Genomic DNA, 26,602 nt, shown 5'->3' on the forward strand with positions numbered 1-26,602 from the left:
ATTTGAACAGATACGCTCTGATTAAACATTTACAAGCTACTTCACTGCCCAATTTGGTTTGGTTTTGAAAGGCTGCTGCCACGAATATTCATTTTTCAAAGCTATGTGAGTCAAAATCCTGGCCCCCGCAGCAAAACTCCCATCACCTTCTCCCAGGGCCAGATTCCACTCACAGGTTCCAAGCCCAGAAGGGCCCATTGGGATCATCAAGTCTGACCTTGCACCCCTAGCGATTCGTGTGTCGAGCCCCGTAACGGGTGGCCGAGCTGGCACGGAGCTTTTAGAAAGACCCATGCTTGATTTAAAGAGCGCAAGAGACGGAGAAACATGTGCACCCGGAGGAACCACTCCTCAACCCTAGACACCCATTCAGACTGTATCGATTGATGGGCTCTAGAAGAAACAAGGCCCAAACAGTAAAACGACTGGGGCTTTACTGTGGTGAATAAAAGGGCTAACTCTGGAGGCCAGGTTTACTTGTTAGCAGTGATGAGCTGCCAAAATCTTAACCACCAGTTCCCTATAAAAAGTTCTGATTTAAGGGATGTGCCCCAGTATGTATTTTTTGTACCAACAGGGTTACCATACTTTTCCCGGGAGGAATTTTTTTTCCCGGACGGCGATTTAAGAACCAAAAAGCCTGACCTGTCCGGGAAAATACGGATGTATGTTAACCCGGGCTAAAGTTCTTTTTTAAAAAAGATGGGCCTGAACTAGAAATGAGCTCCATTTCCCATGTATGGGTCCCCGCCCCTCCCTGGGGTTGTGCTAGGGTGACCAGATGTCCCGATTTTATAGGGACAGTCCCGATTTTGGGGTCTTTTTCTTATATAGGCTCCTATTACCCCCCCTACCCCCATCCAGATTTTTCACACTTGCTGTCTGGTCACCCTAGGGTGTGCACATGTGTGGGTCCCAGCTGCTCCCTGCCCCCCTCATTGAAGCAGGTGTGCAGGGTTACTGCCCTGGGAACTGCAGGGCACCAGGGAACGCGGGGCCAGCTGCAGACAGGGCATGGGGCAGGGCTAGCTGGAGGCAAAGGGTGCAGGGCTGGCTGTGGGCAGGGCATGGGGTGCGGGGCTGTCTGGAGACAGGAGGGTGCGGGGCTGGCTGCAGGCAGGGCAGGGGATGCGGCAGGGGCTGGCTGGAGGCAGGGGGTGCGGGGGTGGCTGGAGACGGGTGGCTGGAGGCAGGGCAGAGGGTGGCTGGAGGCAGGGGCTGGCTGCGGGCAGGGTAGTGGGTGCTCACGGGGAGAGTGGCTCGGAGCAGCCCAAGCAGCAGGACGCAGCCCAGGCCTGGCAGAACAGCCGGGGACCACCAGGCAGCAGCGGGAGCCCCAGGGCCAGGGGAGCAGCAGCAGCAACAGGGCTCAGGCTCAGGGCCAGGCGGCAGCCCACATGGCTCCTGCAGTGCAGCGCCCCCGGCGGCTGGAGAAGGAATTACATCACTTCCCAGCAGGAGCCCATCAAAGCCTCAGCACCCCCTGCAGGGAAGAGGGTTAACAACCAGTTCTAAAACTGCTTCAAAATTTAACAACCAGTTCGCGCGAACCAGTGCGAACCGGCTCCAGCTCGCCACTGCTTGTTAGTCTCCCCAGGATTTAGGCACACCCCCTGGCCTTTGTGAATCCAGCTACCCCTCCAGCAAGCTGCACAATGTTAGGCCCAAGCGCTAATTCATCCCCAAAGCATGCTATAGCCTATTTCTCTATAGAATCATAGAATATCAGGGTTGGAAGGGACCTCAGGAGGTCATCTAGTCCAACCCCCTGCTCAAAGCAGGACCAGTCCCCAACTAAATCATCCCAGCCAGGGCTTTGTCAAGCCTGACCTTAAAAACTTCTAAGGAAGGAGATTCTACCACCTCCCTAGGTAACGCATTCCAGTGTTTCACCACCCTCCTAGTGAAAAAGTTTTTCCTAATATCCAACCTAAACCTCCCCCACTGCAACTTGAGTCTATTAAAACGGTCTCCCTTTAAAACGGTTCCCCTTGTCCAATTAGGGAGAGGAAACGTGCATGTGACCTAACTGATCAGCCATGCAACGTGCCTAAAAGTCCAAAGAAACAACCCATAAACGTATTAGGAAAAGATTGTGGTATATTTCCATACTTTGATTAGTCTGTGAGAAGTCTCATTGATGGAGCAAGTTCACTGGAGAAAGGGTATCAGGATCAGGCCCTGGTGAGGAGTTACGAGTAAGCCCGTTTGTCCACATCATTTTGGGGTAAAACCCATATTTAAAAAAAAAAAAAAAATTCGTCTGTCATCCCAGTCAGCGTGCGACTGAGCAACACTCCACGAACTGGTTTACACATCTGGCTCTGTCCATGTCCAACCTAGTGGGGTTTGGAAGAGAAACTTTGGTTTTTCAAGCGTATAATTTCAGAACGTAGAACATGCTTTATCCAAACAAGACACACCAGCAAATGTTTTAGAAGATTTGTAGATCTAGTCGGCAGCATGAGGATTGTGGTGCAGTGCTTTTACACTGTGCGTGACAGCTAGTTCCAATGGAAAACAAACTTAGTAATATCAGCTGTTGTGTGCCAGGATTCTTTTTTAAGCTAAAATTCAGACTTTTGCCATGACATGCAGCCAGCCCTTGCAAAGATGCAGTGGATTTAAAGAGAAGCAGGTTGGTACGATGAATGGCGTTCACAACAGGCATTTCTGGGAGCAGGGAGTTCCAATGGCCCCCATTAGTCAACACTTACGAGAATACTTGGCTAACCTGCCTCTAATATCCTGGGACCGACATGGCTACAGATACGCTGAATGCAGGGCGAACCTGAACACTTTCAAGCCAGCTTCCATTCTGGGACTTTCCTTCTTGCATCCTCTACAATAGTTTAAAGCATCAGGGATAGTTTTAGAGAACTCCTGGGCACAGCTGATCCAAAGGAATGGAAAGAGTTAAAGACAGCAGCGAGGGGAAGACAAGAGGAGAAACAAGAACCCTCAAAGGAAGTCGACTGCTTTAGGAAGGGCTGAGGTAGTGACCAAAGTTGTCCCTTTGGAAGCAAGCACATAGAGCAATGCAAGCCATGAGTGGTAAGCAACAGGAGTTACTCAGAAACAAACTAAGCCAAACTAACTTTATTTATTACGTTGATAGGATAACAGGCTTAGTAGACAAAGGGAGGAGAGGGGACTTACTATATCTTGACTTTAGTCAGGCATTTAGCAGACTGGCAACAAGATTACAGAGTCTTTCAGCTCCAGATCACCAATTTCAGTCCAAGCCAGGTCAGTGATGAGTGGCTGGCTGGGCTCGTTACAGGCCAGGTGAGCAGGCTGCACCCCTGGCCCAACCCCTGGGGCGGGTGGCAGGATAGACCCTTGGAGTATCATCCCCTGAACTCTAGCAGGGGTCCCTCGAGGTTAGGATTAAAGGACATTGGTTGGCACAGCCTGTGCTGGACAGGTCTTAGTCTCCAGGGCTGTTGATCTTTTCTCCAGCGCTCAAATTCACCTCTGATTTCAAGATAAGGTCATTTGCTGTTATGTCTTACAGGCATGTTCAGAAAGGAGCCCTGGTAAGCTGTACAGGGCTTTTCCTCAGCAACCTGTTCTCAGGTGCTTCTGGAGCAAATGTCCCTGTAGGCCGACAGTTCTTTGTTCCCAGCCCAGAACTGGACATGGCCACGGGAAATCCCTTGTGAGTGTTGAGGAGTCACATGGGAGGGAGACCAGGCCTGGATGCCGTCCATCAACAAGGACCTGGGGGAGCTGCATTCTTATGCACACAAACAGCGTAAAACCAGTCACAATTCCTAGCCGGTCCTGGAGTCCATCCTCCGTGGAACAAGAGCCAGCTGTCCAGCCCCTGTAACGGTACAGGCATTTAAAAACACTGAAGCAGTCCTTGAGGTTCCTTTGACTGCAGGAGGGTCATGGCTGTGGCTGAGAGCAGGCCACGGCTCACTGTGTTCTGGGTGCGCGGGCTGCTGTTCTCCAACGCCCTGCAGCGGCGTGCAGCTCCCCAGGTGTGACTAGATACTCTAAGTCAGCAGGCCTTGACGCTCCGGTCTCTCTCCAGACCTTGGCCAGCGATCCCCGCCCCCGAGATTTCCCAGGCCCTGCCATGTTTATTTGACTATGCAGTCCCCAGGCAATCCCTAGCAATGTAGCTCCAGCTGTGGCTTAAGGAATCTCCTTCCACACACAGTCCCAAATTCCCTGCTCCTTGACGCAGCTCCATTCTGCTAATGGCTAGGTCAACGTGTTGTGTGTAAAGCAGGCAAAGGTGTCCCTGGCAGGTGGTTCACGGAGATCACAGCCCCACAGCACTAGGTGCTGTACAGTCACACAGCAAGAGCCGCTCTGGCCCTGAAGAGCTTCCAAACAAAATCGATCACACAGACAAGTGCTGGGAGGGGAAACTGAGGCACAGGACGTGACTTGGCCAGTAGCAGAGCTGAGAACAGAAACCCAGGGTGGGATCCTCACCCCCACTCTAGCTACTTTATGTCAGGTCAAAGTACCAGAGCCAGTGGCATAAAGGGTCCCCAGGAGCCCAGGGTCCAGCCAAGGGGGAATTCCCCTAATGGAGGCACAGCCGAGACGTCGCATCCTGCCCCGCGGCTACTCACGTGGCTCCCAGAGGGTCACAAAGGTCCCTTTGGGCCTTGCAATCCATGGAGACGTTTATCACCTTTGTTCTCCTCACGGTCCAGGGTGCTACGTACACAGGCCTGGGGCCAGGAGTCTCTACAAACACCCAAGGCCAGGTAGGCTGCCACGGCGTGACGGACGCAAGAGGTATATGGTCTCCCTGGCCAGGCCATCCTGCCAGCGAGGGAGGAGGGATGGGGGTACAGACCGCTCTGCATGAGGAGCCAAGCTAAGCCCACCACGGAACTGTCCTTCATCCAAAGCCAGCCCTCTGCTAGCTGCGGGGCCAAACCAGAGCTGCAGGCCTTGAGGCCAACAGTCCAATGCCCACTGCCCATCGCTGCTCTGCCCTGGTGGCCCTACAATACCACTAGGGCTCAGCGTAAGCACCGGGCCAGAGGGGGGCACAATTGACCCTGGAAGCTCTACCCACACTTATCACAACAGGCGATGGACCCCATCCAGGGCACCCAATACCCCACCAGCAGCAGGGTGAAAGCGGCCCATCCCCATGCTGCCAAATGAGCTGGCCCCAAAAAATGACAAAACTGCCCCCTCAGCCCCGGTCGAACACTTCTCCCAAAGCCATCACTCCAGCCCCGGCTCTCAGCCCCGCTCCTTCGGGAAACTGGCCCAGCCCCTTCCAAAAAGGGGCTCCTGTTCCTCCCTCAGCAAGACACTGAAATCCTGGACTCAGTGGCACCACTGCACCCTACGCTACCAGGAGGGGTCGCCTTTGCTTTGTAGCACAGACCAGGCCTCAGTTACAATGCTGGTTCTATGCGTCACTATGACATACCCCCTATCCCTCCTGTGTGCTGTGACTGCCCACTTGCTTGCAACATGTGTCAACTCCTTACGCTTCCTAATCGGTTCCACCTGGCATTTAGCTGCAGTGCTGTCCCGGACTGGAGGCAGAGCTCTGTATGGCTCAGAACTTGTCCCTTCTGCCAACGGAAGTCGGCCCAGTGAAAGCTATCACCTCCCCCACCTTGTCTCTCTCACTGGGAAGTAAACGAATTCCCACTTAGCGTAGCGGCTGGTTTCCACTAAGACGACAATTGATTCTTACCAGCACTTATCTCTGTGGCTTAGATATTGCTGGGCCCAGCTCCCTGCTGGCCCCCGTGCCTCCCATGAGGTCATGCAGTACGGATGGGCAGAATTCCTCCAGAGCCGCTTGCAATGCAGCCACTGTGAGCCTGGTCGGCGGGGGAGCAAGTGCAGTACAGGAAAGAGGGAGGTTCAGAGAGGAGAGAGATTCCTGGATCGTAAGGCCAGACAGAGCCATTCTGATGGCTGGTCTGCATAACCCAGACCAGAGAATTCACCCGGATTCCAGCAGCAGGTGCCACGGAGCCCCATGGCCTCGTAAGAATACGGGCACTGCCAGGCTGGATCAGAACCAAGCTCCATCCAGCCCAGACCCCATCTCTGGCTGCGGCATGCTGCCAAAGGTGGTGTCAGAAGTAGCAGATGTGAGATAACCTCCCCCCGTGAGCTCTCTAACGGCAAGCGATCAGCTTTAGTCCCGCAGCTGGAGGTTCAAGGCCCCTGCCAGAACTTGTCAGCAGTAACTATTCTAACTCGAGACAGTCTTGTGATCCATATCAATGGCCAGCCCCTCTTTCAAGCATGGCCTCAACCACTTCCTGTGGCAAGGAGTTCCAAGGGCTAACGACATGCTGTGTAAAAACAAGTGTTTCCTTTTATCTGACAGTAGCCCTGGGGGCTGCTGCTAAGTTCAGTCAACAGGTGAGATGCACAGATCTCAGGCTGGGATTCCCCAGGGACCTAAGGGAATGAAACTCAGTGGGAGTCACCTCCTAACTCCCCGTAACTACTGGGAAAGCCCCAGTTTCAAGGAGCGAGGAGAGTGCATGGAGCGGCCTGCAAATGCTCCTGGGGCCCTAAGCCAGCCTCCCGCGCATGGTGGCGGGAGAGAAGGGACAACAGCAGGCTGGGAAATGGAATCTGGGTAACAAGAAGCTGATTAAAAATATCCGCCCTGGTTTTGCCCAACACAGAGGAGGCTGGGCAATTGGCCTTGCTCCTGGGGGGTTCCCATCAGAACCTAGCCTTCCTGTCAGCACAGCAGGAGGCACAGAGGAGGAATAGCTCAGTGGCTTAAGCATTTGCCTGCTAAACCCAGAGTTGTAAGTTCAATCCTGGAGGGGGGCCACTTAGGTATCTGGGGCAAAAATTGGGGATTGGTCCTGCGGGGTTGGACTAGATGACCTCCTGAGGTCCCTTCCAACCCTGATATTCTATGACTGAAAGTTCTATGACTGACCCTCCCCGTGGCCTAGCCCTTTTCCTCCAACAGCAGCATTCTGGATCAGGGCTGTTTTCCATCGCTGCTCATCCCCCCCACCTGGGCCACGTCCACACACACGGGCTGTCTACGCTTTGCTCGGAGCCGGCGCTTTAACAGTGGCACAGACAGCATCGGCCAGCTGCCTGGCACAGCCCCACCTGAGAGCCTAGGTAGGACTTGGGCAGCTGGCCCACGCCACCGCCTGTGCTGCCCCAAAGCAGGCCCGAGATGAGATGGAGGCGCCCCCCAGCGCTGATGGGAAGGCTTGGGAGGGTAAGGATCACAATGGGTCTGGTTCTGGTCTCAGGTACACTGGAAGTAACTAACTGCTCTGAAGCAAAGGGGTGAAGCACACTCCGGCCCAGGCACTTCAGTGACCCAGCAAAAACTGTTGTCAAGCTGGAGATCAGGCTGAAAGTCCCCATCAGAGACCCCAGGGGTGAAATCCTGCCAAGGACATTGCAGAGAAGATCCTAGCAATGCAAAGTCAGGCAGCTCAGAGCCAAGTTCAATTCAGGCCACGTCACCTGTTCTCCTATATCCCACATCTCTAAAGGGGCTCGCATGGATCACCCCGAGTTTGCTGTGAACAAAGCCCACTGGCTACAAGCCAAACATGCCCGGCTGAGAGACTCCTTGGGGAATTTAGGAGCAAAACTGAGCAGTCATGGAAAGCAAAACTGCACCTTGACTCTAGAGTGTGGGCCAGTAGGTCTCAGCGCAGGGGTGACAGCCGCCCCTTGGCCAGCACTGGGGCCTGACTGGCACCCTCCCGAGTAAGAGCAGGACTCGCTGCAGCCAGACTGAGAGTGCACGTGTCCAATGAGAGAGCTCAGTGGGGAGCCCCTGAAGCTAGAGCCGAGGCAGCAATTCCCATCACCAGGGTTTCAGCCAAACCCTCGCCTGGATCCAGACCCTCGGCTTTCCCTTGGCTGTTGCGGCACAGCAGGGCCAGTGCCTCCCTCTGGGCGTCTGGCACAGCACCAGCCATTTGGTGCACGGGCAACTCCAGAGCTGTGGCTTTGGCAGCCTCGCCCTGGGGACCTCCGCCACCCCCAGCGTCACTGGTCCCTTTGTGCAGGTCACAAGCCTGTGGTCTCTCCCCCGTTCGGTGGGAATCTCTCCTGTGAGTCTCCACCTGCCAAAGGGGTCGGCTCAGACCCAGAGTTTCCTGGCTCTCTGTCTGCCTCCTGCACAGGAGAGCATCCATCCATCCAGACCCGACAACACACTCATCCGCATGGTCTCTCCAGGCAGTCCCACCTCCTGTGTGTGCATAATGCATCAGACAGCTGCTCTGGATCGACACCGGAGTAAAGGAGATTCTGCCTCCGTGGGCCTGAACCTTGCATACACCTGAGTGGCTCCCTGGATTTCAATGGCTTTCAGTCCTGGTTTATACCAGGGGCACGCACACGTGAGACGGGATCTTGGCCCTGTAATGCCAGGTAATACGAAAGGTAAAAGGAGGCTGTCCCAGATTAACTGGCTGGACTAAGAGGACATAGATGATAATTGCCTGGTCACAGGAGATTCTCCAAACAAACTGAATGGATATGTAAACCTTGAGGAACAAAGAACGCAGGCTGTACCTACAGGCTGCGGGCTCTGCCCTGGGACGCAGCAACTCTGAAAGATGTTTGGGGGGTTGTGGTGGATAATCAGCTGAACGTGAGCTCCCAGTGTGGTGCTGTGGTCAAAAGAGCTAATGCGATCCTGGGGTGTATAAACAGGGGAATCCCTAGTAGGAGCAGAGAGGTGATTTTACATCTGTATTTGGCACTGGTGCAGCTGCTGCTGGAATCCAGCATCCAGTTCTGGTGCCCACAGTTCAAGAAGGACGTTGATAAATAGGAGTGTATCCAGAGAAGAGCTGTGAGGATGATGAAAGGATTAGAAATCCTGCCTGATAGTGAGAGACTCAATCTATTTAGTGTAACAAAAAGAAGGTTAAGGGGTGACCTGATCACAGCCTATAAGTATCTATGTGGAGAACAAGTATTTAACAATGGGCTATTCAGACTAGCAGAGGAAGGTCTAACACAACCCAATGTCGGCAAGTTGAATCTCAACAAATTCACACTGTCCCTGCCCATTTTTAAAGCAAGACTGGATAGACAGGGGGTCAGATCCCAGTGGTCCCTTCCAGCTGTGGAATCTAGGGATGAAAACCAGGTGCCAGCTGCCCTGGGCTGTCTATCAGCCTCCTTCTACAGGCAGATCCCAACAGGGTAACTGGCTGCCACCGTAGTCTGCAGCCGGGTGGGGAGCTGGGCCTGGGGATTTTAAACATGGAATCAAACTGCAGGCCCGTGGGAGAGGCCCAGCAGGTGACCATCCTCACCTCTCTTCCTGACCTCCCCTTATCTGCTCTGGGGGCAAAATGCTTTTCTTTCTGCTACCGTCCGAGCCACCGGGTGCTGCCATGGCCCCTGCTCCACCCCACCCCAAGCAAGCCCCTTTCTCCAGGTCATTGTGGGGTGACCAAGCCTCCCAAACCTGATCCACCAGCCCCCTCCCATCACAGCTTAGCTCCCACCCACCCTCCGCTGCTCTCCCAGTTGGACACCCCCTGGCCTTGGAGAGCACTGTTCTGCCCTGCCAGACTGGGCAGCACAAGGGATGGACCTGGCTGGCTGGGCACAGAGTCAGTAGCCAGATCTGGGACCCCCGCAGGGCTTGGCCAGTCCAGCTGTCTGAGGCTCCTGGCATTCCTGGCACCTGCAGTCCTGCTGAATACCCAGACACCCCTTTGACAGGTGCCCTTCAGTTCCCACCTGCAGCCACCCCACAGAACTGAGTCCCCCACCCCCAGCTCTGGGCATCTTCCTGAACCTTTAACACTCCCCCATTAGCCCAGCCCTGGGCTCCCCACATACAGATCTCTGCCGGTGCCCCTCACTCCTGACCTGCAGCTCCCCACTAGCCCAGCCCTGGGCTCCTCCCACAGCTCTGCCAGTGCCCCTCACTCCCGTCCCACAGCCTCTGCTATCCCAGTCCTGGGCTCCCCCCCACAGCTCTGCCAGTGCCCCTCAGTCCCAACCCACAGTTCCTGCTATCCCAGTCCTGGGCTCCCCCCACAGCTCTGCTGGTGCCCCTCGCTCCTGACCTGCAGTGCTGCCCCAATTCCAATAATTTTCTCTTGAACAAAACCCAACAACTTGTGCCATATTGGACAACGGCTTTCATCGCATGACCAGTTCCCCCTAATGGGCCCATGGCTGAAACCGCCAAACTCATTCCATTGGTGACATAAAAGCAGGGCTGGATCCCTGTCCCACAAAGCTGGCATGCCATTAGCCCTGACAGCTCGGCAGAGGCGCAGTCCAGGCTCCCATTTCACTGCCTGCTGGGCCTGCGCCATCTGCACGACCCCGACAGGGCTTATCTTTGCTCACTTGCTTTCCTTTCCTGCCTGTGGAGGTAGGGCCTGTTCCTGCCGGCTAATCCGCGGTGGGATTTGGGCCAAGGGGGAGGAGAGAGCTGGCCCAGTGAATCCCTCACCTTTCCCCCAGCCCTGGAGTTGTTTTCATGCACAGAGCTGGCTATGAGGGCCTGCGCTGCTTAGCAGGTCTCCCTGCAGCTGCCCTCCCCAACTCGCCCTGCAGCCTCGGTGCAGAGAGACACACAGAGAAATTATCGACTCGTAAAAGCCGATTAAAGCCAGCTCAGTTTACAGCTCCAGCATCCCAGCTGGCTCTTAAGGAAGGCGAGAGGTTAATTCTCATTGACTGGAGACACTGAAAGAGCGCAGCAGCAGGGCAGAGAGAACCCCTAATGGACAGGGGGCAGGTGACCTGCTCATTCGGAGTAAGGCAAAAAGACGCTCCAAAAATTACTCCAGTTCAACGACGTGTAAACTGCACCCTCCTTGCCCATCACATCTGTGCCCACCAGCACCTAGGGTGGGTGGCTTTCGGGGAGGGGATAAAAGGAAGCAGCAATTCCCTCAGTGCCCCTCATTAACAGCTCTCCAATGGCTGCAGAGGCAGGTGCGCAGCTGTCAGCCAGCGCATCCCCAGCGGGTACCGCCTGGAGGCGGAGCGGCTGATGGGGGCAGCAGAGGCAAGTAGAGGAGTGAAAATTGGAAACACCACCCTGAGTCCCAAACCGGTGGGATTTCCAGAGGAAAGTGAAAGTCAATAAGACCTGTGCTCCTAAATCCCTCAGGTGACAGGATTTGGGCTCCTAAGTCAAGGGAATCCCACCTGACAACTGCCCGATCTGGCCGTTATACCAGAGACGTACAAGCAACGCCCAGCTCCCATGGAAGGGACTGCGTGTGGACACTCCCGCCGCACACCACGCTTAACAATGCTTGTCCGGACTGTGCTAGAGCTGCTGCCCCCGGCATGCCCCGTGCGGTTACATGCTGCCTGGTCTAGTCTCCGAAGTGAGAAGCAGGTGGCTGCAATTTCCCCCACCTCCCATTTCTCAATCCTGCAACGTTGCATCCTTCGCTCAGCACAGACACCTGGGTGTTGTGATGGCCAGCTTCCCAATAGGGGGCGCTGTTGGGTGATTACCTAGCGGGGCAGCGAGGCCTCTCCATTCAGTGAGGGCTTGTCGGGAGTGGGCAGCGTAGGTGGAAGGAAGGACTAAAGCCTGAATTTTACTCCGACTTGGCTCTCACTCCATGCTGGAGCCCAGACCAGCTGGGAACACCGCACATTGCGATGCAGCCCTGTTGCAGCGTATCACAGAACCACAGGCCTGCAAAAACCTTAGTAGCTGAGTCCACTTCCCAGCCTGTGCACAAAACACACTCGAAGTCCCAAGGGCTGGACTGTCCCCAGCCCAGCTCCCCTGAGCGTCCTCCAAGTTATACCCACAAGTACCGTGTGAAATAACTCCTCCCCCGCGGTTTACGCACGGCAGAGAACAGTGGCCTTTTGCAAAGAGTCTGTGGAGCTGAACTTCTCATTTTGCTGGCTAGATCTGTCCCAAGACTCGGCTCCTTTCCCAGCTCCCCAGGCGGCCCCACCTCCACGCTCCCCTTGAAATCAGCCTCCATTTTCTGCCCGCGCGCCTAACCCTGCCGAGCGCCTTTGTGTGGTTTCATTCTCCTCGCCTCCTCCCAGCTCGCCTTGATGGGCGTGTGGGTCACTCCCAGACCATTAGCAGAGATGTTATTCGAGGCCAGGCTAAGCCCATCGCCATGGCCACTCATCTCCCAGACAACACGGGGCTGGTCTGGGACGGTGGTCGACCCACTTTCCAGCCCACCTGACAGCGCCCCACCCCCACCCTGAGACCATCTGAATTAATGTTTCCATTCACGTTTTCCTGAGAAATAAAGGGCTGGGCTCTGCACTCGGGTACCCCAGCATAAGCCAGCAGGAACACCGCTAGAGTCAGCGGGGCAACGCAGGATCAGGTACATACAGCGTGAAATGAAATTCACTGAGGGCCGGCACACGCCCCGTTGGACACCAAAATCAGCAAAACAGGGACACCGGTGCCACCCAGGCCTGGCGAGGGGGGCTCTTACCCTGTCTGCACCATGCTAGCACAACAGCAGTACCACAAACGGGGGCATGCAGTGTCCTGCTTCCTTGGCTAACGGCCCAGGCAAGAAACAAAGCTCTTGGCCCTAGCAGCACAGGGTGGGGGCAACGAGGAGCCACGGCTGTACGGATCGCAGCCATTTGCACAGATTTGCACACCTGCCCAGTGGTACCAAGTGGCGAAGGGCCTGGCTGAGCCAGCAGGCATGCAGGGGCATGCGGGCATCATTACGGGACCTCGTTTGCAATGGGGCTGTGGGCTGGCCTCCACGAGCGAGTGAACGCAAGTTATCACTTGAGTGTTCCTATTAACTCCAACCCTGTCCACATGCACAAACCCCACACGGGCGGAGTGGCGGCAATCCCAGGACTGCGCTGGCATGACCGGGGTACAGCGACCGTCCCTCCTGCTCCCTCTAGTGTGGATGCAGGCTAGCGCCATGGCACAACTGTTGAAGGCTGCAAACCCTCAAAGCCTTCCCACAACCCTCTAGGACTCCCGCCCCAGCCATCCACCTGCTTCTTGTCCACACAGCACCTACCCACTCTGCTCAGGCCCAGCTGAGTCCTAAGTGGCTTCCAGTACCAGGATGGGAAGAGCCCAAAGGGCAAACCCCTCCAGAGGAGAGAAGAGGCAGGGGCTGAAGAGGCATGGGACTCTCCCTGGGTTGCATCCTATCATCTACAGTAGCACCTAGCAGCACCAACCCAAGTCGGAGTCCTGTTGGGCCAGGCCCTGTCTAACACAGTGAGAGACACTCTGCCCTGAAGACCTCACGGTCTCAAGAGCTGAGGAGCAAGAGGGGAAACTGAGGCACAGAACGGGTAGGGACTCGGCAAAGGTTGCAGAGGTGGGAACAGAAGCCAGGTCTCAATGAGTTCCAGTGTGGCGTCCTGCCCGTTAGGCCATGTTGCCAGCCTGCGGATTCTCCCCAGCTGGCAAGTGACAAAGACACCCAGGACACAGGCGCCATGCAGAGTTCACCCAGCGACTGGTCAGAGGCGCCCACGATGATCACAAATTGCTTGTGCAAATCCTGACCCTGCCGAAACTTGTTGCATCCACTCACATCCCTCCTCTTTCCAGCTCAACCCCCACCCTGGCAGCAGGCCTCCTGGCCTGGGGTCCAACACCCCTGGGGCGATCGCAAAAGGCCATGTACATCTGGACAGCGTCCAGGTATCTGAGCAAGTGCAGAGCCAGTGAGCAGATCCCACAAATGGACCCGGGGGTGATGGGGGAGAGCAGGTCCCAGCCCATACAGGCACCAACACCAGCAGGTGGCTTAATTTCCAACAGGCTAGCGAGCCCTGCTCCAGGGCTCTGCACCTGCTCCCTCCTTTGCCAGCTCGGATCCTTCACTCGTGCTTTCTGCATTCGCCCTGGCTGGGGCTTGCAGATAAATCCACCCTGCCGGCTCCCCCAAGGCCCAAGCCGTTCTGTGTTGCAGGGATGGGAAGGAAGGGCAGGGGAGCAGAAGCGCTCACTGCACACCCTGTGTTGTGACAGCAGCCGGCACGTCCTGCCAGTTCACCTTTCAACTACGTCAGCTGGGAACCAGGCCTGTGCTCCCTTCCACAGGGTGCTGTGGGACTGGACACAGGGCTCCCCTCTAGGACTATCTCAGCTGCGGCCCACAGATGCCACTAGCTGCGTGCTCCAAACCCTAGCCGCCTGGCACGGAGGAGTCCAACAGCCTTGCCCCACCGCATGGGCAGAGGGGGGACTAGCCAGAAGAACGGTGTCACCCCTCCCCCTTTCCGAGGGAGCCCACTCTTGGGCATCACCAGGTCCTAGGTGCCAGGACCAGCCTGGGCTCACCGCATTTCCACCTGCTGTCTGGTCCAACAGTCACAACGCTCGACTTGAGGAATGGTGGGAAAGTTCCCTGTGCCACAATGCAATTCCCCCACACCGCCCACAGCACCAAGCGGATCTGATTGGCACCAGAGGAACTGACTAGAATCCATTCCAGCAAGATCCAATGCTCCTGGCCAGGATTTTCCTGTGCCCCAAGGGCACATGTTGGCTCAGAAAGAGGGTGGACACAGAAGGGATTGATGGATGTGCTAATGGCCCGGAGGTTAAAGAGGGGGAAGGACCAGACCTGGATTGCTGAGCCCCTGGAATGGACTCTGGTGTAGCCCCTGGGAGGGGAAGAACCAGACCTGGATTCCCATGCCCCTGGAATGGACTCTGGACCCAGCTGCTACAGCGACCCCAAAGCACAAGACACAGGACCCCCAGCTTTAGGCTCGAGAAGGAAGGAGACAGTGTCTTACCTTTGAGGGAGAGCTGCACCCTCGGGGTGGCAAAGACGTAGTCCTTGGCGTGGGCCACCCGCCAGCCCAGCGTCAGCAGGGTGACCCAGAGGACGACGCCAAGGAGGGGCATGGTGGGGTGGATCTAAGTCCAGGCAGAGTCCTTGGGAAGCCTAGTGGGCAGGAGAAAGCAGCGTTACTTGGGGGGCGGAGAACGGAGCAGCCCGCCCATTGAGGGGACGTGGTTCTCACCCCATCCGCCTCTCCTGTGGGGAGCACCATCCACAGACAGACCCCAGACCACTGCCAGGGCCACACCCAGCTCACACATACCTCCCAGGCTCCTTCCCACATAGTCCCCCTCGCATCAGAAGATGGACGAGAACTGGGGGTGGGGGTGGGGGGGAAGGGAGCCAGTCTAGGAGTCCATAAGGGGTCTGACGGTCGGCACAAGCCCTATTGACTGTTCTTCAGACCCTGCAGTGGGGAGATGGGGCCCCAAGTCTTAGGGCCACCACTGGAGTAATTCCCCAGCCCCTGCCCAGCTCCCAGGGTGCACTGATCTGGGCTGACCTGTTAGACGAAGGGGGCACTACCTGGTGAACAAGGGGTTAACCACAGCTCAGCTTCCCTTCCCCTTGCACCAGTGTTCAGGGGAAGGGCTAGAATCTGGGGAGACAGCTTTTGGGGAGGTGGGGCAGCCCCCCATGAGGGCTTGAGCAGACCAGACAGGATGGTTGGTCATTCCTTTCCACATCTCTTGCTGTCTGGCCCATACAGAGGAGCCCAGGCAGCTGGCTCCCTTCGTATCTTTCCCGTCATTTTGCCAGGTCCCCATTTATAAAAGCGGCCTTCAAACCCAGCTCTTCTCTGACCAGTCTGTCCCTAGCCATCTGGTGGGAGGGGTGCAAACTATTTTTGTTTGCAAACTCTTCACCCGCCGCTCATTGAACGTGGAACTAAGGGGAGGCGGGTGATGGGGCAGGTCCAAACGCTCGCCCCATGACCAGACGCTTTTCAGGAAGGGGTCCCCAGTCCCCGCAGGACAGTGGACTCTGCCAAGCAAGCCAGCGTCCCCAGCACTGCCGTAATTAACCAGCTCACAGGCTGGCCTCATTTGCCAAAGCAAATGGGGTTTGACTGAGGGGCAGTAATCCAAGCGGCTGGTTCAGGACTGAACAGCCCCCTCCTGGCCCGACCCCACGGCAGTCATGGAAGGACCTGGCTGACCCACCAGCTGGCAGCTGCTGGCCCAGATCATGACTGTTCCCTCCCCTTCACGCCCCCCACCGAGCAAAGAAGCGCACGACCCAGGGAGCGGAGGGGAAATCTGGGCTTCATTATTTACAGAACAAAAAGAGACAAAAGGCACTTTGGAGAAAAAAAAAGATCTGTATGTGCCAGGTTGGCTGGGCACTGTGGGGATCCGGCAACACCACGAAGGGGAGAGCTGGGGGCCATGCACGAACCACCAGGCTCACAAGGGACGTAGCTCCCAGGGGGTGTGCCGGGAATTGAAGCTGATCTATCTTAATGCGGCAGGGAGAGCATTTTAAATCCAGATGGGACCCTAGTGACCGACCAGGGCTCCTCCCCCGTTAGCCCTGTGCTGAGCCAGCAATGAGGGAGACTCCCCCACACTCCTCAGTCCACTGGCTAATTATCCTCACTGTCAGCAATGCCACTTACTGCCACTGGGAATTGGTCGAACGTCACCTGCCAGCGCTGGCTACCTGTGCTCGAGGAGAGCTGCCTGCTACCAGAGACCTCCCCAGTGCAGTACTCACAGCCCGTGCTCAGTCTTCCCCTTCTAGTTCGACCTGCAAACGTGGGCCATACCCCAACCCTCACTCACGGCCCCTGAACATGGCAACCCATCTGCTAGAAAGGAGGCAGTGCAGTCCGGTGAGCAGAGCACAGGCTGGGCAATCAGAACTCTAGTCCTGGCTCTGCCATGCACCTGCTGGGTGGGTCATGCTTTGCCTCAGTTTCCCCTTCTGTAGTGTATTTCTTCTCACACACCCCTCAGGGACCAAGCTGTTACCCCCATTGGGCAGGTGGGGAACCGAGGTACAGAGAGACCAGGTGACTCACCCATCGTCACACAGGGAGTCTGCCACAGTGCAGGGATTTGAACCCAGGTCTCCCAAGTCCTATGCTAGTGCCCTACCCATTAGGCCTCCCTGCTTCAGCAAGTGTCTGGAAGGAGATGGGAGGGGCTCTCTAACAGGGACACTGCCTCCAGAGCACCCCTCATGCCAGGGGGAGGGGGGGCTCCTGAAACATCGCTGCTTCAGTTTCCCCTTAGTGACTCAGGCCTTCAGCTAAGCCCACCTCTTCCAGGGCGTGAGTCCAAAACCAAACGCAAAACACAGAGTCTTGCCAGACTCCCCTCCATCTCTACCCTCAACCCTTTGGGCTGCCTCCTGCCCTTTCCTCAGCAGCTGCCCCCCGGCCTTCTTCCCATTCTCCCCTCTTGCTCTCCATCTCCCCAGTAGCCAGCCCAGTCCCGCATCTAGTCCAGGGGGTCTGACTGGGTCACATGACCATCTTCATCTCCCCTTCACCCCCGGGGGGGCACAATGGCACAACTGGGCCGAGACCCACTGCCCCTTCAAGGACCAGCTGGATCCAACGTCTTGTGGATGGATCCCTGCTGAACGGGGTCAGCTGGTGGGAGAGGTGCTTGGCAAGGTGCCCTGGACAAGCAGGGTGGATCTGGTCTCATCTGGGATAAGCAACAACGAAAAGGAACAGCCTGTGGGCACTGAACGAGTTGGGTTGGATCAGAGCTGCCCCGAGAGTGAGCGCATTGGCCCGCCCCCAAATCCTCCAGCTGGCGCATCCACAGTAGGCCTGAGAGGACTAGTTTGGAACTGACTGATCACTTGGCAGGCTCCTCATTGCAGTCTGGCCAAGACCCCGTGCTCAGTCAGGAGTCAGGCCCCAACCAATCAGGAGATATTGGCTTAAATCTCATGAGATTTAAGCCAATAAGAAAACGAGGTTCTTCCCCTTTGCCTTCTGATTTCTGAGCTGTTACGGTCACCCGCAGGTCATGTTTTCCAACTTTTCTCTGCAACCAGCAGGGCCAGAAACTTCCTTCTTCCCAATTTAAGAGGGAGGCTCTCAAATGCTCACATGAATCCAGGCGCTGGGGCTTTATGGACCCCAAATTCCAGGACATTTGCCGTAAATGCACAGGAGGTGGCGACACTGCTGGTGTCTGGATATATCTGCTTTGCCAAGGGGGAGGGAAAGCGGGTTCGTTTCACAGCTCTGTGCTCTGCAGGCACCAGGTTATTAATTCTTCCTGGCTCAGAGATAGATCCAGCCATCTCCTTCCCACCACAGATCCCAAGGCCACATGTCACACCAAGGAAATAGATGGTGGCAAAGCACCGTTGACAGGGGTATGGGTGGAGAGATGCGGGGGGGTCTCAGACATTTGCCCAAGGGCCTTGTCTCCACTGGGGTATTTGTTGGTCAATCAGCCCAGCTGAGCCAGATGGATGAGGCCAGCAAGTGTGCATGGGGGAGGCAGAGTACCACAAATCATCACATGTGCCTGCACGAAACCCTCCTGGGCCGGGGAGGGGGGAAATCACATGAGCTGGTGCTCGTCCCCCACTGGGCAGCCACAGGTCCCCCTTTCTGCCAGTCCAGAGGCTGGCACAGCCCTGCTCAGGAGCTCTGGCTCTGCAGCAGGTCCCACATTGCGCTCTGGAGGTTCAAGCCCTAGGATGTGGCCATTGCACTATTCGTCTGAGGCCCTGATGTCTGGGGCAGGTGCTGAGGGTAGCAGGGCAGGGAGATGGCAGGTGAGCTGGCTGAGAGGGGCAGAACATGCCCTGACACTGCTTCTGGAGCAGCGGGGAACAGAGGGGCCTTCAGTGCTGCCCCCTGTGCCCAAGGAGCAAACTACAGGGAGCTGACAGGAGGAGACTGTCTAAATGGTGGAAACTAACTTTGGGGATTTGATAGGAAAATCCCACAAATTAGTCAGACGAATGGCTGGAAGGATGTTAGCGGTACAGGCTGAGCCCCTGGGAGTACAGAGCTTCTTTCAACTGTGGGCCCCACCATCACAGGAATTGCAGCTCCCCGCTCCCAGTCACTACTGCATTGCTATTGCCTTTGGAGTTCGTAAATATTTGTCTCATCGATCTGTTTCCCCTCTCCCGCACACACAGCTCTCTCTGGAGTCTATTGTACTCTCGCTCATTTCCATGTCAGCGTCTCCCTGCTAAGATTCTGCACTTAGCACAATGCCATGTGTTTTGGAGCCGGGACGTCTAAAAACCAAATTACCCTGCGATATAAAAGCTACAGTCGGCTGCAGTTAAATAAACCCCCCTGCCGGCTTTGGGAAATAGTTCTGGCAGATCCTGCTATTTCATTTGGATGGAGCTGTGTGCGCGTCAGAGAGGGAGTGAAATGGCAAACAAAGGAAAAGGGGGAAGAGGAGAAAAGGAGGAGAAAGACGAGAATGGAAAGAAGGGGGAGGAGGAGGAAAGAAAGAGGGATTGGGAAAAGGAATGAGAAATGAAAACAGGGTCCAAAGCTGGGAGGAAAACAAATGTCCAGAGAGAGCAGGGGGAATAGACTGATCTCCAAGTGCATCTTAGTGCTGCGATTCTTCTCTCCAATGTCGCTCACACTCAAATGTGGAAACTCAACTGCTCTGGACAGATTTGTTTCTCAACAAGAATCAGCCACCCTCCTCTCCTGGCACGGGCAGGCAAGGCGAAATTCAGAGACTGGGCATTCTAGATTGTTTTTATTTCATTATAAACAGCATAGCTATTTTCCCCATCCCCAAAATAAATCAAATAAAGATTAGCCAAAATGTTTGGGAGCCGAGGCAATTGGGCGGAAAGGGAAAGATCTCAGCTCTGCTGCTGAAATGCCCATTCGGAGGGGGTGGGAGCGGCTGGCCTGCGCCGTGCCTGGCTCTTGGTGTGCGTGTGTCCAAGAAAGGGGCTCCGAGAGCAGGAAGTGTTCCGGGAGAAAAAGAAAGCCGCAGGCTCAGGAGTCAAAAGGGACTTCTTAAGAACTCCGTAACTAAGACACGCACACAATGACATCAGCAAAACGCCGCAGCCCCTCGGACTGGACAGATAACTTCCCCCTACATAACTCCTCCACAGCCACATTTAACCCTCCGTTGCCTCCTCACGCCCCGTCCTCTCCCAAGAGGGGTCTCTCGGTGTGGCTCTGGTCCTTGGGGTCAGGCTATGGGATATTCCTCTCTCTTTTCAGCTGTCTGACCTGTGGTGGGAGGGAGTCTTGGAGTCTGACAGTGGGTCAGGGCTGGGAGAAGGTTGGGAGAACAAAACATCCTCTTAGTACCCCCCCTCCCCCAGGAGAGCAGCACCATTCTAGCCCCATGTGCATGGAGCTTGGATCAGTCAGGTAGAAGAAGGGCTGCCACTGCGTTAGATCATTTCCAAGGGCTGACAGACTGGGGGCACTTAGGAGACCAGGCCAGGTGGGCATCATAGGTTGGATGGGTCAGCGGGGTCACCTGACTAAGGCACTTGTCCTGGGTTTGATGCTGTGCCCTTATACCTGAGACATTTGCTGTCCCAGAACCCTTTGCTCCCAGCGGAGAGGAACAGAGCAGGCAAGCTGCATGTGGCCCCCTCTGCTGATGGCCCCCAGCATCCTAACAGCATGGGCTGGCAGTGTGTGGGGGCCTGTATTTCTGAAGAGGAAGTGCCCTGAGCCTGAACAACGGGGGGACGGTTGGAGGCTCCCCACTAGCACTCTGATCTGCGACCCCACTGCCCCACCCTCTGCCACTCCCCACCACAGCCATGCTCCCAGGGAGTCCACGGCACTCCATGCCCTGCACAGTGGCACTGGCAGGAGCTGGGGCTGCCATGTGACTCCTGACTATTTCCCCAAGGTGAGATCGGCCTCCCTCCAGGCCTGGTGGGGAGGAGAGACACACCCCCTCATTGCAGAGGGAGAAAGCAGAGTGAAGGGGAGGCGGAGGGGACTGGTGTTGAAAACCTGCCAGGATGAGACAGGGCCCAACAATGAGCAGACATGGCAGTGAGCCAGGCAGGTCCCCAAGCCCGGACCCGTGGGAGCACTCTGCCCGTCTCCAGGGCTACTCCTGCCACATTCCCAAACCAGCCATCTTGGGGCATCCAGCATACCCCAGGGTCAAGCACTGCTTTGTCCCCAATACACCATCCCCTGCCCTGGTGTTCTGCCCATCCAAATGTGAGTCGTCACCGCAGCCAACCCCTTGGCCCTCCAGCAGGACACAGCCAAGCTGCCCTCCCTACCTCCCCCCTGCTCATTAACAGTCTCCCGGTGCTCTGGGTCTGGGCACACTGGCTCCTCCAGGGTGAGACTGCCAAGGGCCTGGCATGTCTGTGCCCCTCCGTTCCCCATTGGCAGGTCCCTCTTTCCTCTCAGGGTCCCTTCTTTCCATCTTTCAGCCCTCTGACTCTCCCCTCGCTCCACGCCTCTCCCCCAGGCAGATCCACCTCTCCCATGGATTCAGGAGCCTCCCTACCTAACATCCATTCTTTATGAGCCCCACAACTCAGGGACAACTGGACCACAGGCCATCCAGAGATGGACGAGGAGAGAGGTCCCTGCACGGGAGAAGGCAAAACAGGTTTCAACTGAGGCTGCACAAAGAAAGGAAGGGGACAGGAATTGGGGGATGCTGAAATAAATGCCAGCAGCTGTTACTAACCCAAACAAGAGACATCCCCCATTCCAGGGCTTGGCTCCACAGTGTCCACACAGACACCTGATGCTCTGGCCCAAGGGCCCCAGCCCAAGCAACCCGTGCCAGCTGTTGGCAGGGACAGGGATGTCTCCAGCTGCACTGAGAGATCTGAGCTGCAGCAAAGGAGAACAAGGGGTTGGGGTTTTTGCCCTGTCTAACAAATTGACTCAATTAGCCAAGGCGGCCGCAGCTCCCCAGGCATGGCAATGTCTCCCACTAATTACCCAGCAGTTGTGTTTTCATTGGGGAAATGAAAGCCAAAGGGAAAACAAACAGGCTGATGTGGGAGTGAGGCTGGCAGCAGAACCTGGAAGAGCTCCTCTCCTCCCCGTCTGACAATGCAGGCTGTAGAGAGATGATGGAGGTGGGGGACTGGTTAACCCTCCCCTACCGCCCCACCAGGGGCAGGGCAGAGAAGGGAACACACCGCTGCCCCTAGGCCCAGAACTTGGGAGAAGAATTCAAACAAGGGGGCGAGGAGGGAGCAGGGGGAGGAGAGAAGGGAGAATGGACGACAAATGCAGGGAATTCAAGAGCTGATAAAGGTGAAAGAGCCCGCAAGATCGCTCAGACCCAGGGGTTTCGCCCACCTCTGTGCTGGGTCACTCCAGGCCCAAAGCAAAGGCCCTGGAGTGGCTGAGAGCAGAACCTCCCCCTGGGGCAGCGCCAAGGGGGCTGGGCAAAGCGGCCTGGGAAGGGGACAGAGAAACAAACCCCCTAAAGGTGCAAGCCAGCCTGGGGTTTGGAGGTAGCCCCTTCCTCGCACCAGCAGGAGACTTCGGAAAGGGAGACAGACTTTTCTGAGCTGCAGGGGCTGTGGGTGGCTATCCAGAGCCCTGCCCCACCAGGGCGCTGCGGGGAGCCAGGCCAGCCCTGGCACGCCATCCCTTTCCTTTTCCCACGCGGATCTGCCGTCCTACTCGACTCCCTCCCCGGCCAAGGGCAGCTCCCTCTAGCCAGCCGCACAGAGCCGCTGAGCTTCCCCGGGGAGCAGGCGGACTCGGCACGTCTAGCTTCCCCCACGGCTTTTTCGGCTGCTGGAGCTTCCCTGAGCCCTGCTAGCCCCTAGGAAGTCAGGACCCCTTTCCCCTCCTCTGCCCCCGCGGGTGCAGGACAGAACGATCAGACGACTTGCGCTGTCCTGGGGAGTTCAAACCAGCCCGAAGTTTGTAGGGAGCAGCGCTCGCCTGGATCTCTGCCTTCCCAGCCCCCCTCAGCCCCATCGGGACGGGAGGTCCCTGCCAGGGCCTGATCCCTGCCGACCCTCCGGAGGTGCAGCCCAACGGGCTTCCCCGGGCCCTCGCCTCGCAACAGGGGAGGATGTTCTGCAGCCACAGCCGGCGCCAAAGCCTTGGCGAAGTTGGGGGGCCCGCGGGGCAGGGGCCCGAGCCCCAGGGACTGGGTCCCCACTCGCCCGACGCAGCCATGCCCGCACCCTGCTCCGCGCCGGATACGTACCTCTTCGGACCGCTCCGGGGCCCGAGCCCCCCCGACGGGGCAGCAAGGACGCGCGGGGCTCCCAGCCGCGGCGAGCTGCGGGCGTGGAGCCGGCACCGATCCAGGCGCAGCCCCAGCCCGGAGGGGAGCGGGACCCTAGCGCCAGCCCAAGCGCATCTCAGCAGGGTGCCCGGCGGCACAGTCCCCGCGCCATCCCCGGGCGCCCCCAGAAGCCCCGCTGCGGGGTGCCGGCGATCAGGGACAAGCCGGCTCTGCCCCTCGAGCCATAGGCTCCCCGGGCCGGGCTGCGCTGCGCTGCCTTCCCCCCCCCGGCGGCTCGGTGCGCAGAGCGCTGGCTGCTGGCGAGGCGAGCAGAACTGCGCGCTGCGATGGCAGACTCCGGCCCCGTGCGCCCCCCGGCCCGCCCGGCTCCACAACTCGCACTGAGCCCGCGGCCCCGCCGCAGCCCATTGGCTTCTGCTGCCTGCGATTTGCATAGCCCCGCCCTCCCCCGCCCGGGGCGAGGGGCTGGATTGATTGGCTTCTCTTTCACCCCCACTCCCACCCCTTTCCACCTGTACCGCCCCTCCCCGCTGAAGTCGCTGGTGCCAGAGCCTCAGGAGGGCTTGGCACAGGGAGCATTGCAGAGGAATGCTTGGAAGGGGATTGGTTTGGTCTCCTCCCCACCCCCGGATCAGTTTACATGCCCCCGCAGCCCTGCCCAGCTCACCTCCAGCCTCACTCCCTCCACCCTCCCAGCCCTGCTCGGCTCCCCTGCTCCAGCCTTGGGGCCCGGGTTGGCTAGTGCGGCTCCTTACAAACCCTTGGTACCTTTCTTCACTTCCCACCCATTCTTTGGTGCCTGTTTTCTAGGGGGAGTGCCCAGAAAAGGGCGGGGGGGGGGGTGGTGTCACCTAGGAAATCTAAATAAATAAAGCTAGTCCTTTGTCTGGCTTAGTTCTGCAGCCTATTGCACTGGAGCCTCCTGGCTCCCTGGGGTGGGTGGGGGAGAGAGAGAGGAAGAGGAGTGTGAGTGACAGAGACAGAGAGAGAGAGAGAGAGAGAGAGAGAGGGAGGGAAGGGGGGGGAGGAAGGGGCCTTTGTGATATTGCAGAATCCAGCCAGCCAAATATCCTACAACAAAGAAAAACTCAGGCATAACTGACAGCAGCACCAAGCGTGTTCCCATCATTATCTCAGCTCCCGACCCCCCTCCTTCCTTGCATCAGTTCCCCAAGACAAGACAGGTTAACCCTTTGGGGGAGGAGGTTCGGAGTTGTCACCTACACAAGACAGAAGGCAAGCTCCCAGGGAGATGCAGGGTGAACCCCAATGTGGGGCTGGGGAAGTTGTTTGGAGTGGCAAGGCTTCAAGGCATCAGTGGAATCGGTGCTAGGGATCTCCAGAGAATTTCCGGGGCCCTGCCCTGCCTCAAAATTCAGCAGGTGGTGCTCTTTCCTCTGAGCAAGCCCGATGCTGATCCACATTTTTTGGCAGACTCTGCGCTACTCGAAGCCACGTCTTTCCGATGAGGTGTCAAACTATGGCTGCTGATCTCTTCCTCCCCAGAGGCGGCTGCATGTCAGTGGTGGGTTGGGTGATTTGTGTGGCCACCAGGGCATCTGGGGATCATATGGGGCAAAAGGTGTTCTGCAAATGCCCAGGATTGTTCTCTGCACAGTAAAACTGAGCAACCTGCAGTCAGGATGAGATACAAGAGATTCTTGTGATTAATGCGGAGAGCTGGAAGCCTGGGTTGTCACAGACATTCCCCTTGGAGTTATCCCATATGATCCCAAAGCCAGGCTCAGGTCTGGTTGCGTCTTTTCCCTGCTCTCTCCCGGCCTGTGCTTTGGGTGAGTCTGTGCTGCAAACATGTGGCTCATTCCTGAGATGATCCAGGGAGCGAGGTACCACTGTTGTGAAGGCAATGTCCAAATCACTTGCAACGGCTGTCCTGGGGGGCAGGACAACCCTGGGCCGTCATTTCCCCAGGAAAGAACTAAAGCAAACAAGCAAAGGTACACTTCCAAAGCAAATCGATGCATGGCCCAGCGCTCGGTGTGTGTTAGTGTGCTGGACCCACAGAGGACATGGGTCTAGTATAGCTGTCGGCTAGGGGATGTGCTGCTTTAGTGATTCACTCTAGATGTCTGTGATTCAGTCCCCCATGGTAACCAAGAGAATGGCCCAATTCGCTAGCTGTGGTTGGTGTTTGGTGCAGTTGTTGGTTGTGGCCACAGACTAGGCTGGCCCTTTATGGGAATCCAGCTTGGCCCCCACCAGTGACTAGCAGGCTGGCTCCTAGTGAGGCCAAGGAGCAGGTGAGAGCTGGATGATTCCCAGAAGAATCAGCATGAGCTCAGCTGAGCTGGAGAGCTGCAGGGAGCGCCTGAATCCTGGGAAAGAACCCAGTTCATGTATCAGCCTCTCAGGTGGCCTGCAGACAGCAGGTCAGATCCTGTATCAGGGGAAAGGATCCAGCTCTTAGCTGGCACCTGACATGGGACCTGGGGAGTTGGGAAGTGCAAGGAGTAGAAAGTTTCCTGCGGGTGTCCCTGAGGGTTTAGGGCAAAGGGCTGAAAGAGCGGAGAGAAAAGCCTCCAGAAACTGTAGCCAGATGGGGCAGAGGAGCTGCTTTATTTTGGCAGTTTGCCTAAGAATTTGGTTTAACCCCTAAATTGTGTCGTATGAGGCAAGGCCCTGACACAGACTCTGATGTGACGTTGACCCTCCCTGAGTTAGCCCCCGGCTTGCTGCTGTAGTGAGAGAGGGCTTAGTAAAGGGGTGGGTGCAGAAGGGTAGTCAAGGAGGCAATGGAAGGCTGGTGTGTCTACTAGGGCAGAGTTAAGGTTTTGATGAAGCAGGGCAGAGTTAAGGTTGTGATGAGTGGTGCTGCCAGTAGCTGTGGCAATGTGTGTTTGTGATGGAGGTGTAGGGGAGTAAGTTCACTTTTCATTGCCTTGCTTTTGTGGGTCTGTGCTGTGCGTGTGTTAATCCTGACTACTTTACAACAGAGATTGTTCTCTATTAATTCTTTGGGCTTTTTCTCAGTGTTTTCATGAGGGTAGACTTGCGGGGTTAGACGTGCAGTGGTTGAAAGAGAACGCTTTGTCTGCCAGCAGCCATGCATGAGTCCTTGTGTATCAGCAACTGCACGTGACCCATGGGATGTTGCCTGACAAAACCTGACCGGCAGTTGTAGCTCCTCATGGAGAAGATTTTTCTATGTGCCTGGTTTTCTATCAGCCAGGTTTGTGTGCACAGAACATGAACAGTGGCTGAAAATGACTCAAGAGCCAATTTTCAGAGTAGCAGCCGTGTTAGTCTGTATTCGCAAAAAGAAAAGGAGGACTTGTGGCACCTTAGAGACTAACCAATTTATTAGAGTTAGTCTCTAAGGTGCCACAAGTCCTCCTTTTCTTTTTTCAAGAGCCAATGTTTTCTTTAACAAATCTCTCCGTCTTGCATCAGATCTCGCTGGGCTTGGCCTCCCTGCTCCATTTTGTGCAGACAGGTGAAGTTTTAAAAGAGAGATAAATAAAAAGTAGGGCTGCCGAGGAAAAATTTCACCCCGAGCCCAAATTCAAACCCTTCCTATGAAAAATGTCTATGAAGAAAACCCAAGCAAAAATGATGGAGGATATTCAAAGGCATGAAAATGAACCCTGGGTGACATTTTCCACCCAGCGGCTGCCTACATTTAGA

The 26,602-nt window shown here is 56.5% G+C and overlaps 1 protein-coding gene across 2 annotated transcripts in view; it reads right to left on the minus strand.

Annotated features, from left to right (window-relative positions):
• SEMA3F (semaphorin 3F) overlaps positions 1-23,320 on the minus strand; it is a 113,251-nt gene extending 89,931 nt beyond the window's left edge. For both annotated transcript variants that reach the window (XM_084634474.1, XM_084634473.1), the window contains exons 1-2: positions 22,916-23,320; positions 14,725-14,876 (exon numbers count right to left, since the gene is read on the minus strand). In XM_084634474.1, coding sequence (XP_084490600.1) covers positions 14,725-14,836 — 112 coding nt within the window. In that variant the 5' untranslated portion in view covers positions 14,837-14,876; positions 22,916-23,320. The remainder of the gene's footprint in view (positions 1-14,724; positions 14,877-22,915) is intronic.
• Positions 23,321-26,602: the final 3,282 nt, after the last annotated feature.

Source organism: Lepidochelys olivacea (genome assembly GCF_965140295.1).
Source record: "Lepidochelys olivacea isolate rLepOli2 genome assembly, chromosome: 7".
Classification (NCBI taxonomy): Eukaryota; Metazoa; Chordata; order Testudines; family Cheloniidae; genus Lepidochelys; species Lepidochelys olivacea.